Below are 18,507 nucleotides of genomic sequence, written 5' to 3'. Positions count from 1 at the left end.
TAAGCCAACAATTAAGATTCTCTTTATAGCTGCATTTTATGTTCCCATGAGATCTTCTTTGGAATAAAAAGAAATCTGTTTTAGTCTAGAAATTATAGACATAAATGAGGAATGCGTTTCAAAAATTAAGTCATTTTATTTGTGGTACTGTGTACCCAGTGCCTCACACATGGTAGGCAAGTGCTCTACCACTGAGCCATAGCCCCAGTCCCTAATTTTTTTTTTTTAAATAGCAGTGGTATCATGGTCATGCCAAGTTGTAATGCCTGAGGTAGATCAACCTCAGTGATTGGCTTAGCCTGCATGCCTTGCTCATGTTCTTACTGAAGGTAGGGATGAGAATTGATTGTTTTACTAGAACTGGACACAGTGGGTGAGATCTGAGTTCCAAAGCAAGTCATTTCTCTTCTCAAACTGAAAAACAAATGTCTACCAGGTAACCTAAACCCTCCCCCCCAAACAAAAAAACACAAGCATTTTCAGGTTGAACTGGACATGGTTGATAATGCCAGTTAGCATAGGATATCATGGGGAAACTTATCCCAATCACTGCCTCAGCCATTCTGAGAAAATAGATGTTGATTGAGGCCAAGACAGGGTAGCATTGTGGCACCCTCTCGAACAAGCAACTGGAGTGTAACAGACTAGCTCAGCTCTGCCACTAGACTCTGAGTATACAGTACCACTAGATGGGTTTCAAATGCTTTCATCTTCCTCCTCCTCCTGCTTTCTCATCAATCAAGGGAAGGGTTAGATTAGCTCAGCTCTAAGGCCTTTTCTGCTTTCTGAAATTAGCCTGGACTATCTGGCTTAATCGGGGCCTCTTGAGTCTAGGGGTAAACTTTCTTAGTGATTTGGTTTAGTTTTTACCCCTCATTCTCTAAGTCGGTTTCCAGGCAGGAATGTGAAAGCCAAACTCCGGCAGGCAGCCTACCGATGGGATAAATGACCGTGCAGCTGAAAGACTATGATAATTGTAAATTGAAGAGACAAAGGCAAGGATTATGATCTGAATGTGGTACTTTGTATAAATATCACCCTTCATGTGTCATGCTAAGTGGCCATAACAAGGACTTCCAAAACTGTCCTCACTAGCTGTTTGGCATTTGCAGCTTTTGGCCACAATTCATTGCTGTTTTTAATGTCTAGCTCTCAAACAGCCAAACTCGGCCTGGGAGGAAGGACTAGGACTTGGTGGGCAGGCAGCATGGTAGTCCAGAACAAATCCTGGAACCAACCACGGGTTCTGGCCCATGTTCTATCATGGACATGCACTGTGAAGTGTAAAGGTTCCTTTGTCACAGTCGCCTCTAAATGGAATGGCACATAAATCCACATGCTCTGTGAGTGTGGGCAGCACCACAAGGCTTCACAAGCCTCATTATTGTGCACTGTGAGGCTCTAATGAGTATGGCAGTCATAATTGTTATAAATAAACCATCAGGGGCACAGCAGGTGCATGAGCCCAGGCACACTCTACTAATCCACTGATATAGTCATCAGACGAGAGCCGAGGTTCTGGGAGTGAGCATTGGTACTTGGAGATGTTTTTTTTTTTTTTTTTTTTTTTTTTTTTTAAATGTCCCTGGAACTTGATCTCAGAAGCCTGAGGCTAGAAACAATCTTAAAGGTGACCCCTTTCAGTTTTCCAAGTTTCCTCTCAACACCCTGTGCTACCTGAGCTCATACTCATCTAGTAATAGGAAGTTTACAGTCTCCTGTGGATACTGCAGTTTATATCAAACTGAAATCTACCTTCCCATTGCTGCTGTCGGTTGATGTTCAGGCAACAGAATCTTGAATATCTCACAGATATGCACACAGGATTTCTAACTTTTATTTCTGGGAGGAACCAAGAAGAATTTGCATAGGATTGATGTTCCTTATATCTCCCCATAAGGAAATCCTGGCTTTCTGTGTGTGAGTGGCCATGAAAGATTATTTTCTTACTAGGTGACAAGAAAAATTGTGCTTGAGTTTAGTAACTTTCTTACTGCAGAGGAATAAACACATTCTTGTTTATTTTATGCTTTTATATATAATTATTGATGTATTAAATAACCACTTTTGAGCATCTTCCATCTGCAGGGTACCGTTGTAATTGCCAGAGCATACAGAGGCATTGGGGTCTTATTACAGTGTATCGTTCACCCATTACATTGGCCCAGTATTGGCTTATGCAATAGATATTTATTGAGGATCTGGTGTAGGTTCTGGGCTTTGGTTCTTGCACTCTTGGAATTTATAGTCCATCAAGGGAAAGGATATTATACCATATTGAAATTCTTGTTGATTTTTGCCATCTCTTTACTGGACTTTCTACTCCTTGGAGCAGAGGTTGTATGCTATGCGGTTCTGAATCCCCAGAATTTGGCATATATTAAGCTTGTGGTAAATAATGAGTGACTGAATATAGGAAGGGAAAGAGTACCAACATTGGCATTTGATATGCCTTACTAGATCCTGAACCAGCAGTTTATTGGTTATGTGACTAGGAATAAGGACATGAGGCTTCTTAAAATAGGAATCTATTTTTTAGGGCTCTTAAGAGAATTAAGAGATAATATAGAGGGCCTAGTACAGTGCTTGGCATAGAGTGCTAAAAAGAAAATTACTCATTTTCTTCCAATTTTAGTTCCTGAGGGACCTTTTGCATGTATATAAGAAAATTAAATCAGAAGATATTTCTGGAGTTCACTGGTTTGCTTGTGTTCTGAAATCACAGCCCCACTTCTGAGTTCTTTAGAAGGAACCCAAGTCAATTCCAGAGATCTGTTCTTGTACATTTGCTGTCCAACACTGGAATCTTCCATTTCTGGAAGGAGTTTGTTGGGTGGGTTTTAGAAACCATAATCCAAGATTAAGGAGACTCGTTACTACTAGGTTGGTTATTTCCCCTCTACACATTTTCAGTGGACACATTGGGGAGGGCAGTTGTTTTAAGAAAAACAATTCTGAATTTATTCTTATTTCCAACCCAAATATAGGATTAGCAAGTTTTTTCTTACCTGCTTTGACTTTACATTTTAATATATATATTTTTACCATGCTAAAAAGCTGGATGTCTAATAATATCATACAAGATGCGTGGCTTTGGAGGTTCCAGTTCATGATGGTTTTCAGGCCTGTTGTAAGACAGCAAGCACATCACGGCAGGGCAGTCTGCTCATCTCCTGGCTATAAAGTAAAAACAAGGCTAGAGGAAAAAGGGTCCTTGCCACTAGGCTCCACCTCTTCAAGTTTCCACCACCTTCCAAAAGTGCCATGCAGGAGACAAACATTTTATGCATGAGCCCCTGGGGGAACATTCCAGATTCAAGTTATAGTTTCCAGTCCTTTACTGTTGCCAAAAAACCAAACAAAAACTGCCGTCAAGTCTAGTCTTTACCCCTAGTCTTTCTCATAAGTGCTGGATGAAGGCCCAGGGAGAAAAGTGTGTGAACAGATATGAGCACTCCTCTGTCTGGGGCTTTAGACTTTCATGCTAGAACACATTTGGGTTTTAACCATTTGTTGAATGTTTTGCTGAATTCTTACTTGCCTGTGTGGTACCTGGTGTCACTTTCATGCCCTGCCACAGGGTTCCATGTCTCCTGGGAAGAGCCTGCTTTCCTCGCCCATAGGCTGCTCGATCACCATGCAACCTCATCTCTCTAATAATTGTATTTTTTTTTTTTTACATTAAGATGACAGAGCCAACGTTCCCAACTTTCTGTATCATGAGTGATAGTGTTTCTTTGGTATAGTTTCCTACAAAGGAGATTGCATCATTGCAGGGTGAATGTATATGTAATTGACTTACTGCCAACTTTTCTGTCCTAGCGATGACACCATTTGGCGTTTCCTCAGAGATGACACTATTCTACATTCCAGCAAAGTAAGAGACTACCTATTTTCCCACAGCCTCTCTAACACAGGATGTTGCCAAATTTAGAATGTTGACAGTTTAGGTGAGAAATACAGTTGAGTTAATCAGTTTTTCATCCCTGTAACTTTCAAAATACCTGAGATGATCAACTTAAAAAGAGAAAAGATTTATTTTGGTTCATGGTATCATAGGTTTCACTCTGTGGTTGCATGACCCCGTTGCTTTGGGCCTGTGGTGGTATAGTGTATCATGGCTGGAGTGTGTGGTAGAAGAGGTCTGTTCCCTTCATGGCATACAGGAAGCAAAGAGAAGGGACCTAGGTTCGACTATCCCCTTCAAAGATATATTCTCAGTGACCCAAGGTTCCTTTTACTAGGACTCGAGTCCTAAAGTGTCACCACCTTCCAATGGCACTAAGAGCTAGGATACCATGCCTTCATTACATAGACCTTTAGGAGATGGGCAAGATACAAATGATAGCTGGGTGTGGTGGCACATACCCGTAGTCAAAGCTATTTCGGAGGCCAGATAACTGGAGCTGAGGAATTTGAGGCCAGGCTGGACAACATAGTGATTCTGTGTCATCTCAAAAAAACAAAATACGATAGAGTTGGTATTGTTTTATTTGCACATTTAGTATGAACAAGATTATTTTTTCATGTGTTAAAGGTCCATTTGCATGTCTTTTTTTTGTCTCATTTTGTAGGTTGTTTTTTCTTAGCCTGTTCTTTAGTTTTAGAACTCCTAAGTAGTGTTGTCTGTTTCTTTTTCTTAATGATTTTTGGTCATATAGGAGATAGATTCTTTCTTAAATTTTGATGTTGAAAATTTTACTACTTCTTTTTGATGGCTGAGTTTTGAGTAAATTTTATCTACTTCCAGGTGGTAAAGTTCACCTCCCCTTCAAAAAATATTTCCAGTACTTGAATAAATTAATATTTTACATTTAAATGTCTGATCCACTTAAAATTATTTCCCACTATGGGGTATGAGAATTGGATCCAGTGTGACATTTGCATGTGTGGCTGGCCAGACCCACTGATTTGAGATGCTGCCTTAGTACTAAAATTTTTGGTTCTCATTGGGTCTATTCGTGGATTATCCCATTCTGTTTTACTTGTTCTGCCTGCTCATGTACCAGCACGGCACTGCTTTAATGAGAAACCCTCAGTACTATGTTCCAATGACGAATGGGCTTAATTTTCCTTTTTTGCTGTTTGTATCCAGAGTCTCCCTGACTATTCTGCCAAATGAATGTTATAATAAATTTGCAGAGGTGTCCACACAGATCCTGATGGTATTTTTATTGGGATCAAATTTATAAATTAATTTGAGGAAAATGACATTTCTATGACTATCCAAAAAATATTTTATGCCTTTCCATTAGTTTGAGCCTAGTTTTGTATCTTTTTGGTAGGTTTTTATAATTTTATCATAGATACAAACCTGAAAGGTATCCATACCTAAGTATTTCAGTATTTTTCTATCCTAATAGGGTTTTCTCTTCCTACTAGTTTTAAGTTGAATATCAATGCTATTTGCATGTTTATATTTAACCTATTAAAATTTCTTTGTTTTCTGTAATTCCTTTGGGTTTTCATGTGCATGATCACATCATATGCACATAGGGGAATTCTACTTTTTCCTCTTTCATTCCTTTGCCTCTTCTGACTTGAGCGCTTTTTTAGCTGCATCTCTAACAGAGAATTCCAGTATAGTGGATGCAGCGGGCCTCTTTGTCTTACTCCTGACATTGGTAGAAAAGTGTCTAATATTGTCCCTTGAAGTAATTTGCTATTTTTGGGTCTGAAGTACATACATATATTTTTATGCCAACAACTAAAATTTTAAATGCCATTTTAACATGAATGGATATTGGGTCTCATTAAATGCTTTTTCTGAATTAATGATAAAATGATTTCTCTCAATAGTTTTATGATAAATTATTAGATTTTCTAATATCAAATCACTCTTACACTCCTGGGAATAACTTCTTAAATTTTTTTTTCCTGATATATTTAGAAAAGTCTGGTGAGCAGCCTGATCTCTCAATACTTGATCATTCTCAATAAAAGTCAGGAATATACCTAGTTGTTTTCCATGTACAATGATTCCTCCTTGCAAATTGTGTTTTTTTTGAGGTGCTTTAATTTAATTTTTTAGTGTTGGGGATTGAACCCAGGGCCTCACATATGCTAGGCATCTGGTCTATATTGCTGTTGTATCTGCCTGAGTTGCCACAGTGAGTAAAGGGGACCTCTTTCCTCGGGGAACTCTAGACTGATGGAATGTGCTTGAGTTCAGATGCTGGCTTTACCTCTAACTATGACCATTGGACAGTCATTTATCTATGCCTATTTATTCCTCTGAAAATTGGGGATAATAATAGCACTCACATTGTAGCATTGTTGCAAAGACTTGCTGTGTATATGTGTATAGCTCCAGAGTGGCTGGCACGTATTGAGAACTGCGTGTGTGTGGACCAAGATTACTAACATTCGCCCCTCCACTGTATGCTGTGCCTGCCCTCACAGTGAGAAACTCTAACCCTTTACTCTTAGAAAGCGTTGCCTTTCTTTTCCACATGATCCAAAGAAGATGGGAGGCAGTATTAAATTAAAACTTTCTTGAATTCTACCATATTATGTAGTCTCCATGAAGGCGCTTACATTTAGAGATGGTTATGAGAAGTCTATTCTTTGACCTGTGTCTGGAGTTAGAATATTAGTTCTTAGTGAGACTGACACTTTGGGTTGAAACCTTCATGCATCAGTTGGTTATAAAACAATTATCACTGAGACGTAGCTCAGAGTCTAAAATGTGCTTTCCAGTGGAAATCTCTCATGTGTATTATAAGAATGGATAATTTCCTGGCCATTAGTCACATAAGGAAGAAAAATTTTGCTTTTCAGAGATTGTTAGATTCTACCACGTGAATGCAATTTTGAATGTTTAGTTTTTAAATACTGGATGGATGGGGTGATAAAGCTTAGTGTCCAGTAGCCAGACCACATGTTATAGGTAGAGAAGGAGGAAGACTCTTGTTGGTTAGCTACTCCCTTCATGCTACAGGGCAACAGGAAATGGAAGGAGACGAAGTTCTGACCACATCATTCTGGAGGCTTTGGATCTTAAGAGAATGATGATGTTGGTATGAGTTAGGTGAAACCTGTTTTTAAAATCCTGTGTCCATTCAGATACGAAAGGGAAAACATCATATGATCCCACTTAGATGAGGTACAGACAATTGTTAAACTTATAGAAACAAAGAATGGTGGTTGCTAGGGCCTGAGGCAGCAGCAAAGATGACTTATTATTTAATGGGCATAGTTTCAGTATGGGAAGATGGAAAAGTTCTGAAGATGAAGGACAGTGATGGTAGCACAGTAATGTGAATATGCTTTCCCCTACTTTTTTTTTTTTTGGTGCCAAGGATTGAACACATGGTCTTGTGCATGCTAAGCATGCAATGTACCACTAAGGTACATCTCTAACACAATACGAATGTACTCAATGCCATTGACATGTACTCTTACAAATGCTTAAAATTTTGTGTAAATTTTATTTTGTGTGTATTACCACTGGAAGTGAATTATAAAAAGAAAAAATGTAGCTGTGATTTATAGCCCTCCCAGCAGGCAAACCATTTCCAAATTAAGCTAGTCCGAGGACCATTTCATTCCCTTGGCCTGAGCGTGGGTCCTTAGGTATTACTCTGGAGGTTCTGTAGGAAGTCAAAGATCTGGTTAAGTTCTCATTTAGGTTTCCTGATTTGAAATTGAGCAATAGGAGGCACTTACAGCTGTTTTGAAGGTCATTCTCTTTTCCTTATTTTCCCAGCTCTCTCCGTAACCAGCACTCTAAGACAGAGGTCCTGCTAGGGTTCTGAGAGATGATTTGGTTGTGCTTCTGCCCAACATCAGAAACAAGAGAAAAATTATAAAAAGGAAAAGGGAATTCAGTCTCCCTCAAATTGGGAAGGTAGCTAATCTACCTCATTCCACCCTGCGGAAGTGGTTAAAATATATAGTGTGGGGGGAAAGAAATGTAGTTGTGTAGACTTAATCAGGCTGTGCTAGCCAGATACTTTTCATAATTTCAGTTCCAATGATGCCCACCAATGGGCCAAAGGGACATCTTTTCAGTTCCATCCTCAGTATGAGGAAGCTGGGATGGAGGAATACTGGTTATCTGGAAATTGGGAAGATAGGGGCTTTTAATTTTAGAGGTGCTCTATTATACCCGCACACACCTGTGTGGATTTATTAATAAATCTTTTTGACTGTACCACAGAATCATATCTGGATCCACCCCTGCCATGCTCGGTTATTTCTCGATGTACTGCAGCGATCTTCTATTGTCTCCCTGCCCCAATTCCTCTTACCATTCACTGTCTGTGAGATATCCAATGTGACATTCTAGAACCATAAATCAAACAATCCTAATTAAGCTTCTCCAGAGACCCTCACCATAATTGTTCTTTTCAACAGAATATCAGCAAAGATTTCTGCAAAAGAGCTTAAATGTGGTTAGACTTCCTATTTTCTGTTGCTGTCTTGCAAAAGCTGTTTGTCCCTGGATTTCATGTTACTTCTGATTTTGTGGAAAAATGGGTAAATCCTCTGACTAATCTTAAAAAATGAGACAAAAAGTACTCTGTGAACTCAAAGAAAAAGAAATACTTTTTTGTAGACTAAATAATTTTATGTAAAATGTAAACCTCCAAGTCCCTCTTCCCACTAGGTATAAAGTTCAAAGAATTTCTAGACTCATTGTTCAGAAGAAAAAATTTTCGAGCACAAGCCATACTCTGAACCAGCTGCAGCCAGCAAACCTGCTTCCTACTAATTCCTCGGGTGTCCAGGCTCCTCTGTCCTACATCAAAAGTATGCTACGCCCCACCCCCCACCTCCATCTCCTCTGAAGAATGAAATTAAAACAAATTTAAAAACTTGCTCTGCTGTTATGTTACCCTATCAATGTTCAGGTAAAACTAAAACTAAAACTTCTTATGCACAAGGCTGTAAGATCAGGTGCCTGCTCAGTTCTCCAAACCCAGCCTGTCCCCATTCTCTTGTACACTGTGCTCTGGTTATGTTGTCCTGCTTTTGGCAGCTCTAGCCTGCTTCATTCCTTCTCAGTTTGGGTCCCACTTTCCCACTTGGTTCCATACCCTAGATGTCTTTCTTTCTAGAATATTCTTCCTCTGGTTTCTGTACAGCTGTCCTTGAACTGTACAGAAAAAAATATACCCCCCTCAAGGAGGTCTTACTGATCCTTTGTGGGGGCTGGTCACGCTATCCTTTTGCCTCACTGGCATTTGTTGCTATCAGATACAATTTATTTATGCACTGCTTTGTTTCCCTCTTCCAGAATGTGAGCCCCATGAGAGCTGGGGGCCTTGATACAATGCTCACCTCTGTACCCACCTGACGTAGAAGACACAAAGTATTTATTGAATGAGAGTGTCAACATAGATGCATAAAGATGTAAGACTAGCTTATGCCGTTGAGGAAGCTTTGATTTCCTCCTTTTACTGTTTTCCTGTTGCATTTTCTGATGCTAATTCCACCCTCTATCTTCTCCGTTTCACTTCAGTTTTCAAGGGATTGCCAACTCTTTATTCTTTTTATGCTTTCCCATCATAAGCACACATCCCTCCTTTGCTCCAGTCTCTAGTTCCCTCTGTAATCAATCACACATGCATGAGAGTTTGATGCAGCATGTGTCAGTCCCTCACTTCTGTGCAGATAGACCCTAAGCATACAGTGGTGTGTGCACTGGCATATGTCTGGGGCAGACAGGATGAGGTCATCCCTTTGTACTCATGCTTGCTTTCAAGATCTGCCTGATCCTACTGTCCTGCCATTTCCTGAATTCTGTGCTGGTCACTTGGAGGCCCTGCCCCTCCCAAGCCTTCAGCTTTCTATCTGCCCTTGGTGGGTCCTGGAAGAGTATTTTCCCTTTCTGGGCCACAGTGTAAGTCATCTTATGTCCCTCTTATACAGTTAGTTTCTCTCAATGAGTTATTGGGAAGGGAGCTCCATTAAAAATAAGGAAGGAGATGAACATTTATCGAGTACTTCCTGTGTACCAAGTACTCTGCTAATCCATGTTTACATATATCACTTAAGTTGCCTGTGAATAAGTTCTCTCCATTTCCCCAATGAGGAAGCTGAAGCCCAGAGAAGTGAATCAAATTTCCAGAGCCTGACTGATACCAAGATCCTGCAGAGCACATGAGCATAAGGGAGCAGAAGAAGGTGGGCTTACCTGGAGCAGGGTAGCCATGTAGGGGGAAGCAGAATCATGTAGGTGAGAAGGGATCTGTGTATAAAATGACTACCATTTTCATCTAGCAGTACTGAGAAGTAGTGAGAGCCTGTGCTTTTAGAAGGGTACTTGGGAAGAATAAATAACTCCTGTCTTTTAGAACTTAAATTTAACTCCTAGCTTTGTCTTCTACCGACTATGCGCTCTGCAAGTTACTTAGCCTCTCTGAACCTTAGTTCCTGCACTAGTGAATTGGGTACCACTACCTGTTGCAGCAGTAATTATATGCATATGTGAGTACTGAACATAGTGCTTGCCACATTCCAAACAATAAGTAGTAACTTGTAATGGTTTTTCATTATTCTTTCGGTTTTTCATTATTCTCCCTCCTACTCCAATATTATACTGAGTATGTAGTGATTCTTTCCGTGTCTGTTTTGTTCTGTGGTCCTGAAATAAGTCTATTGCGTCTGTAGCTGATGTAATTGAAAGAGCTGAATAAACTTTGGATGAGCGAAGGAAACGGAAATCTTTGTCTAAAGCTGCACATGTTTCTTCCTTCCATATTGCAGATCTGGCAAAGTTACTCTTGCTACCTGAAGTGCAGATATTTACTTTTGTGGCTATGCTAAGTACCCTTGGTTTTTAAGAGGAGGGATCGTTTTTTTTTATTAAGAAAATTTTATTAAATATTATTGCGCAAGAACTTGGCATCTCATTCAGGCCAATGTAAAATCTAATGTAACAAGTCAGTCCACTCCTAGTATAGGTATATCTCCCTTTTGAGAATGGCTTGGGCAGACGACTTAGAATAAGTGGAATCTGTGTATCTTAAATCCCATCTCTCCTGAATTTCTAAATTTTTTCAGGTAAGGTATGTAGTGAATGATGTACCTTCTAATTTGGCTTTGAGGTTTTGAGGTTATCTATATGCATAAAAGAACCTTGTCATTTAAAGGTATCCCACAAGAAATCCTATTGTAATGTGCGTAATCACTGGGTGTTTGTCAAGTGGGTGAAGTGCCAAACCTGCTGGGTTGCTCCAGGGATAGAGCGAAAGGCCAGGGACAGTCAGGGCCTGGAAAGTCGAACCCCACTCTGAGTGAATTCCTGTGTCCATTGCCCAAAGGGACAGAATTAACTCAGTATTCCTCAGGCCGATTGCCAACCTAGAAAGTGAGTCTGTGGATGGGGCATGATAACCATCTTCTAGGCATTATGAGCATGAACTGTGCCTTATGGACAGGAGCATCATAATTCACTCAACGTCGCACTCAAAGGGAGAGAAGGCAATTGGTTCAGGAGGAGCAAGCTAATTGAACAAACCAGGGCAATGCCATTTGTATGCACTAAGTCAGTTGGGTGAAGTAGGAGGGTTGTGATGTGAATGGTCCACCATTGCGCAGGTCTTACTAAAGGCTCTGGTGGGTGGAGCTGCTCTTTCGCCTTCCTGCTCAACACAGACCCACCTATGAAACTGGGGTCTTTCCAGGTGGAAAGCTGCAGGGACTTCACCTGGGGGAAGCTCTGAAGACCAGGGCGAAACCTCACAAGGGTCACTTTGCTGTTGGCTAGTATTATGTGCTTTCTAAACATGTCTCATTTATTTTTGAGGAAATGAGTATCTGAGGAAATTGTCATTATAACAGGTCTCCTCTATTGGAAAACAGAGTGGAAGGTACCTTGAAATCCACCTGCATGACCTTGATTTTTAGAGAGCTTAGACTTGCTGAGATACCTTGCTCTCAGAGAGCCATGGCTTGACATTAGAATCACGAGGAGGGCTTGATAAATTTCTGGGCCCCATCCCTAGAAATTTGGAATCATTATATCTGGACACTTTCGTTTCCAACAATAATGCTGCTGCTACTTAAGGAGTCACACTTTGAGAATCACTGCCATGGAGTAATTCATTTCTTCATCATGATTTGAATGTGTGCATATATATATATATATATTTTTGTGTGTGTGTGTATATATACATGTATATATATACATACATATATACATACGTATTTTTTGTCAAGTTTACTATTCTGTAAACCTGTTTTGTTGATATGCTTGTCTTTTTCCTTCTCTGAACAGGCATTTTGATGTTGGACTACATAATTTCTTAATCAGGTAAGTCAGTATTTTTTATTTTTAATACCATTGAATAGCATTTCTATTATGGAAAATTGTAATAGAAAATAAATCCTCATTAAATATCTTGATAAAATAATGGTAATTATACACTTGTAAAAAAGAAAAACTGCTAAAACTATTTTTTTTGTTTACCACAATCACACATGATTAAGTAATCAAGGAAATCTATGTTTAAAGAGATTTGTATCTGAACTAATAGTTAACCAAGATCTTGATTCTAACTACTAGGCTTTTGGAAAGACAAATAGAAAAGGAAGCAGTGTCAGCTTATTCAGACATTAAACAGACCATTTAATGTTTCTCCATTGAATTTAATCTTTTCAAGCTGAATTTAATGCTTAGTATATTCAAAACTGTTAAATATCTTGTTCATAATTGAAAGATTACAGATGGCCATTTATACCCTAGCTTATTGGTGATTTTTACCAGAGTTGGCTTATGGGCATATTCATTTCAAGTAGCTATTAGAAAGATTAAATGGTAATGTACCAAATTGTAACAGTACTTGTAAGAATTTATGTGATTTTAAAAAAACATCAACTTGGCCTGGGGATGTAGCTCAGTTGGGAGAGTGCTTGCCTCACATGCACAAGGCCCTGGGTTCAATCCCCAGTACCGCGCGCACACACACACACACACACACAATAAAACAAACAAACCAAAAAAAAAAAACCAACCCATCAACTTGCCGAATTTCCTAAATTTTTCATGTTGTGCATGTATTACTCTAAAAATGGTAAAAAATAGTTAAAATGCTTATTAAAAAATAAAGGAAGCAATAATGGTTGTTGAAGTGAACCACTGTAAAGATTATAGGGAAACTGTACGTGATTATGTATAGTGATCTGCACATGTGATTTTTAAATGCTATTTCATTCAGATAGCCTGCTAAGCTCTATAGGTCGGTTGCAATTTTTGTATAGATGTTATGGTGGTTCATTTTCCCATAATGCATGACCATCTATTAGCAAGATGTTCTCTGAGGGGAAATGTCCAGAATTCATATCACCTTTATTTACCCTCTCTACTGGATTGCATATGGCAGTGTCCAAGAGAGGTCACGGGCACCTTGTCTTCTTTTTCAAGCCTCACTCCAAGGATGCACATTTTGAAAGTCTCCTTTGCTTACCCCAGACTGTGGGAATATGGATTGTGCTGTTTTCTTCCAGGAGTTCAATCACAAAAAAGAATCTTTTCTTGATACACCAAGGGTGAATTAATTTTAGTAGCAGAGATAGTTACCAGCAGTCATGAAAAAGTAGGCAGGAGAAATCTTTATCTCAACTGACCAAAAAGTGTCTGTATATATTTCATGGAATGGTTAGGATTTTTGACTTGGTGGCTTTGATGCTTTGGAAAACTCTTGAAACTGCTCACCTAATGCCTTTTGATGAGTGCAAATTTGTACTTAATTTCTCTAACTTGAGGGCAGAGGGTCATGGTTAAGTACCTATTAATGGTTAAATTCAGAGTCTTGTATAGAATTAACCTTCAACATTTGTGGTAGGAGTGAATGAAATGAGACAGAGGGTAAGTTGAATTGAAGTTGTCCCATGACTTATGCAGCACATAGTTCACAATTCTAGCATGCACCACATACTTGGATATGTCTGGGATACTGTCATTTGCAAAAATAGATGTCTGATTAAAAGGCTTTCCTGAGTTTATTGTTTGCTAAGCTTGTGGTCTGAGCAAGAGGTGGTCTGCCTCTGGGGTCCTGTTTCCCTTTCGTCTGGATTCCCATCATTTCTCCTATGTTGGATCTGTGAAAAGGGAAGAGTAGTGAAGTGCCTGTAATGTAGCTGGTGCTGGGATCACCATGTCCTGGCCTTGTGGGATCAGATACTGGAAGATGCTCTAGCTAGTCACTTTCTTCAGTGATCTGTGAAGCAAGGAGAACTGGGGAGTCGGGTTTCTCTCTGCCCTGCAATCTCCCTAGAGTTTTTCTTGCCCTTACTCTGGGAGGGGCAGAGCAAATCAACACATGCATTACTTTCCTAATCGGGGAATGAGAGGTCAGTTTCTCCTTCTTGCAGCCATCCCCATGTCCCCAGGCCAACAACGTAGACTCAAAAGGATTCCCTTTTTCTTTCCTCCTCCCACCTTGGGAGCAGCAGGAGGGAGTGAAGAGATGGGTAGATAGAGGTGGTTTCTGGGAACAGAGTCAGTTCTCTGGATAGCTGGCTTTATTTGCACCTTGCTGGGTGTGGTTGTGCATGCCTGCAATCCCAGCAACTCATATGAGGTTGAGGGAGGAGGATCACAAATTGGAGATCAACCTTGGATATGTCTGAGATAACTGTCATTTGCAAAAATAGATGTCTGATTAAAAGACTTTCCTGAGTTTATTGCTTGCTAAGATTGTGGTCTGAGCAAAAGGTGGTCTGACTCTGGGGTCCTGCTTCCCTTTTACTTCAGGATGCTATGAGAGGACCTGGAGCAACCTTTCTCCTGGTTTCTCTAAAACATTCAGTTTTTCAAGTTCTTTTTAAATTTTTCATTGATTTTATGTTTAAAGATTTAAAAATCAGAAAAAGTATTCATATATATATATTGTTTTCTATATTGTTTGTATTTAAATCTCATTTCATATATATAATTTCAAATAAATATATATTTCAAATATACATAATTCTAAATTAGACCCTGTCTCAAAGTGTAAAAAGAACTGGGGATGTACCTCAGTGGTTAAGCAGCCCCAGGTTCAATACCTGGTTACCTCACAACCCCCCAAAAAGAAAAAGAAAATGAGCTCTTTGTTCTTCAGAATTGGAAGGTAAAGTCTGGGCACTGAACACAATTTAGGACTGAATCCATTACTGAGAACTGTTTCACTGGAATTATGACCCTGGAGTAGTTTGAAGAGGGTGAGGTCCAGTCGAGTGGGAGGTAAGGGAAAGGAAATGACTATTTTTAAGGAGTTGAACTATGAGGTGGTGAAAGGAAAATGAGGACAGCTGATGGAGAAGGTGGGTTGAATGGACTGTTTTTTTTTTTTTAAATGGGAGAAACTCTGTTTAGTTACCAGAACTTCTTCAGTGCCCTTTAGGTGCAGAGAAAGCGGTTTCAGTTGGGTAGAGAGGCACAGGGTCTGATTGCCAGGGGGCAGTCCCTGGTCCCATGGTTATTCTGGAGAGCAATGGCATTTTTCTGCAAAGCTACTCCTAGAGGAAACCTTAGGGGTTGTAAGAGTCAAGGGGATGGCACCTGATAAATCTAAGGGAGGAAAACATATTTCCCTTTGCACAAGAAATGTGGGAAGAATTGGCATCATTTTTTTGCTTTTGTTTCTAGATTAAGTACATATATTGGCTCCAACGAGCTCTTAAAGCATTCCCCGATTTGACAGACTATATTGAATGCCTAGTGTTTGCATAAAAGAAACTGCAACATGCCTAAAATTAATCAGTTGCATCTTTTACGTTGATGCAAGTCACATTGGCTTCTCTGGAGTGATGTAAATTTCCCCAGAGCCCTATCTGTGATCTCGGCCTGGGCAACTGCACAAAGCAACAGGCTTCCTTGTGAGTTGTTGGAGTGCTGCTCTGAGCTCTGGGGCAGGAAGGAGCTGTCACCTTGAATGAAATGTGAGCGTTTTGGGTATAGGTGCTTAATGGCGACTGTGGGAAAACTCGGCTCAAGCCTTCCACATCTTATGGCAATCAAAGGAAAGACTTTGAGAAAGCCGGGATCACAAGTCACCTGAGAATAACCTGAGAAGACTGTTGGCTGGAATTCTTCATATGTCACTACAAAAGAGAGCAAGGAAATGACCAACTTGGAAAGAGATTCTAGAATAAAACAGCTGTTTATTATAGATAATATAGCAGCTTGTTTAAATCTATCGTAGCTTAGACAAAGAATTAAAAAAGGATTCGTGGGGTTTTTTGATTCTTACATTGTACCCTGGCCTTACCACCACTCCCTCCCTTTAAGAAATGGGATTTTGCTATGTCGCCTAGGCTGGCCTTGAACTCCTGAGCTCAAAACAATCCTCCTGCCTAAGATGAGAGAATGAGTTTAAGGGATACAGGTTGCTACGAGAGGACCTAGAGCAACCTTTCTCCTGGTTTATCTAAAACATTCAATTTTTCAAGTTTCCTTTTTCTAATTTTTCATTGCTTTTATGTTTACATATTTAAAAATCAGAAAAGTATTCATATATATATTGTTTGCATTTAAATCTCTTTTCTATATATAATTTCAAATAAGGATCAAGCTTTATCCCCCCTCACAAAATTTTCTTTATTCTTTCTGTATTTATTCCAAAGATGTGTGTGTCCATGAGAGCTGCTCCTTCTGTAGTCGGGAGGATGTCTTTATCCTGTTAGCAGAAATGCAGAGTGTAAGAATCCTTCCTTTGATACTTCTTAAGCAAATAGAAAAAGGCCATGGGTCTCTTGCATGGCCCTGAAGTTATTTAAGAAGATTTCTGGAGTTAATATGGTTCTTGGAAGATAATTTTCTTTTGATAAGTAAACAGATTCTACATATGGAGTGGCATTCGGTATAGTGCAGATTGACTCCTATACAAGTGCTAGCATTTATGTGAAACAGCACATGCCCTTCTGAAGCATGATTGATTCTGAAGAAGAGAGAAGGTAGCCAGGTTGGGAGGGTGGCTGTTCACTTCCTGTGCTGTCCTTACTTCCTCTTCTGGAGTTTGGTCCAGGCTGGCCTTTTACCAGGCTCTGGAGTATCTTTGAATTGTCAGAAGGGAAGGAAATGTCATTAAAGTGTGAATGGATGGTTCACGGAGTGCTGAAATGAGCAAAACTGACATTGTTGCCTTTGGCTTTTCCTTGTTGACACTCTGTCTGACCTATTAATAAATCTAGTTCTACAGAAGAATTGAAGAGTCGTTTGGGGGTAAAAAATAAATCGGGGTTCTGAGCTTTATGGATCACAGTGTAGTTTTTCATTTTATCCTGTACTACCAAACTGACTGCTGTAAACAATTGTTGTAGTTAATTGTAATATTCAGTGTTGGTGGAGATATCTGTTCACCATCATTGGAAGAATATCTTAGGTTGTGTGATGTCTGAGATATCCAAAAGAGTTTTCCTGATGTCTTTAATAAGCCAAACAGTCAAATGAAAGATTCATTTAGACTAAAGGACTTTTGAGAGGAAAAGAGGCAGTGTTTTAGCTTTTTTTTTTCCTGTTGTGACCCAAAGACCTAATAAGAACCATTTTAGAGGAGGAAAAGTTTATTTGGCACCCAGAGTTTCAGAAGTCTAGGTCCTGAGATGGTTGACTCCATTGTTCTAGACCCAAGATGAGGCAGAAAATCATGAAGATCATGGTGAAGGAGTATGGAGGAAGAAAGCATTTCAGGACACGGCAGTGAAGAAGCAGAGAAAACTGTTCACCAAGGCCAAAATATAACCCCCAAAGGCATATATATCCCCAGTGACCTACTTCTTTCAGCTACATGCTACCTGTCTAGAGTTAACTGCCCAGTTAATTCTTATCAGTGGAATCATAGAATAGGTTAAGGCTCTTACAACCCAGTCATTTCACCTCTAAATTTTTATATTTTACACATTATCTTTTGGGGGACACCTCAGATCCAAACCATAACAGGTATAATGAACAGTTATCTTCCTTTTGTTCTCTTAGGATCATTGAGACCTGTTAGTGCTCTGAGCTGTTCTGGAAACAGAAGTTAAGGCATTTGTCCTGCAAATATGATCTGGATAATGGGCATATTGTTAGCGTTGGTATTCAGTCTAGCAGCCTAAGAACAGCTAAAGCACACATGTCTTCTGGATCCACCAAGAGAGAAAGGCAATGTGTACATATTTAACTAAGAGGTGATAACTCAAAGGCTTTGATACAAAGGATTTTGATTTGTTAGTTTTGCAAAAAGAATACAGAAGCCCACTTCTGTTTGAGTAAATAATTTTCAATAGAGGTGTATAAAGTTGAATGATATTACAAAGTCCTGCTCCAACCTAAGCTCGGCCTAGGGTCTGGGTTTTTACAGTCCTGATTAGACACTACTGATCATCTCTTAGTGGCAACCAGAGGGGAAAAGTGGTACCTGAAGGAGCCCTAGGTCTCTTTTATTCCTCCCTCCTGCAAACTCATATTCTTTGAAGTGGCTGTGGTATCAGTTTTCTTCCTTCATTACCACCCAAGGCCTGTGAAAACCAGAATCTAGTGAGCTGTGTGGTGCTCTTATAAGAGGGTGCTTTAAATAAAAGTGGAGAACTTGA

At 39.6% G+C, this 18,507-nt stretch overlaps 1 protein-coding gene across 3 annotated transcripts in view; it reads left to right on the top strand.

Annotated features, from left to right (window-relative positions):
• Window positions 1-18,507, top strand: part of Hhat (hedgehog acyltransferase) — a 297,519-nt gene that overhangs the window by 141,534 nt on the left and 137,478 nt on the right. For all 3 annotated transcript variants that reach the window (XM_077802805.1, XM_077802804.1, XM_077802803.1), the window contains one exon: window positions 12,227-12,262. In XM_077802805.1, the coding sequence (XP_077658931.1) occupies window positions 12,227-12,262 (36 nt within the window). The remainder of the gene's footprint in view (window positions 1-12,226; window positions 12,263-18,507) is intronic.

This window comes from Urocitellus parryii, chromosome 9 (genome assembly GCF_045843805.1).
Source record: "Urocitellus parryii isolate mUroPar1 chromosome 9, mUroPar1.hap1, whole genome shotgun sequence".
Classification (NCBI taxonomy): Eukaryota; Metazoa; Chordata; class Mammalia; order Rodentia; family Sciuridae; genus Urocitellus; species Urocitellus parryii.
The sequence above is the reverse complement of the archived record's forward strand: the minus strand, read 5'-3'. Positions and strand labels throughout refer to the sequence as shown.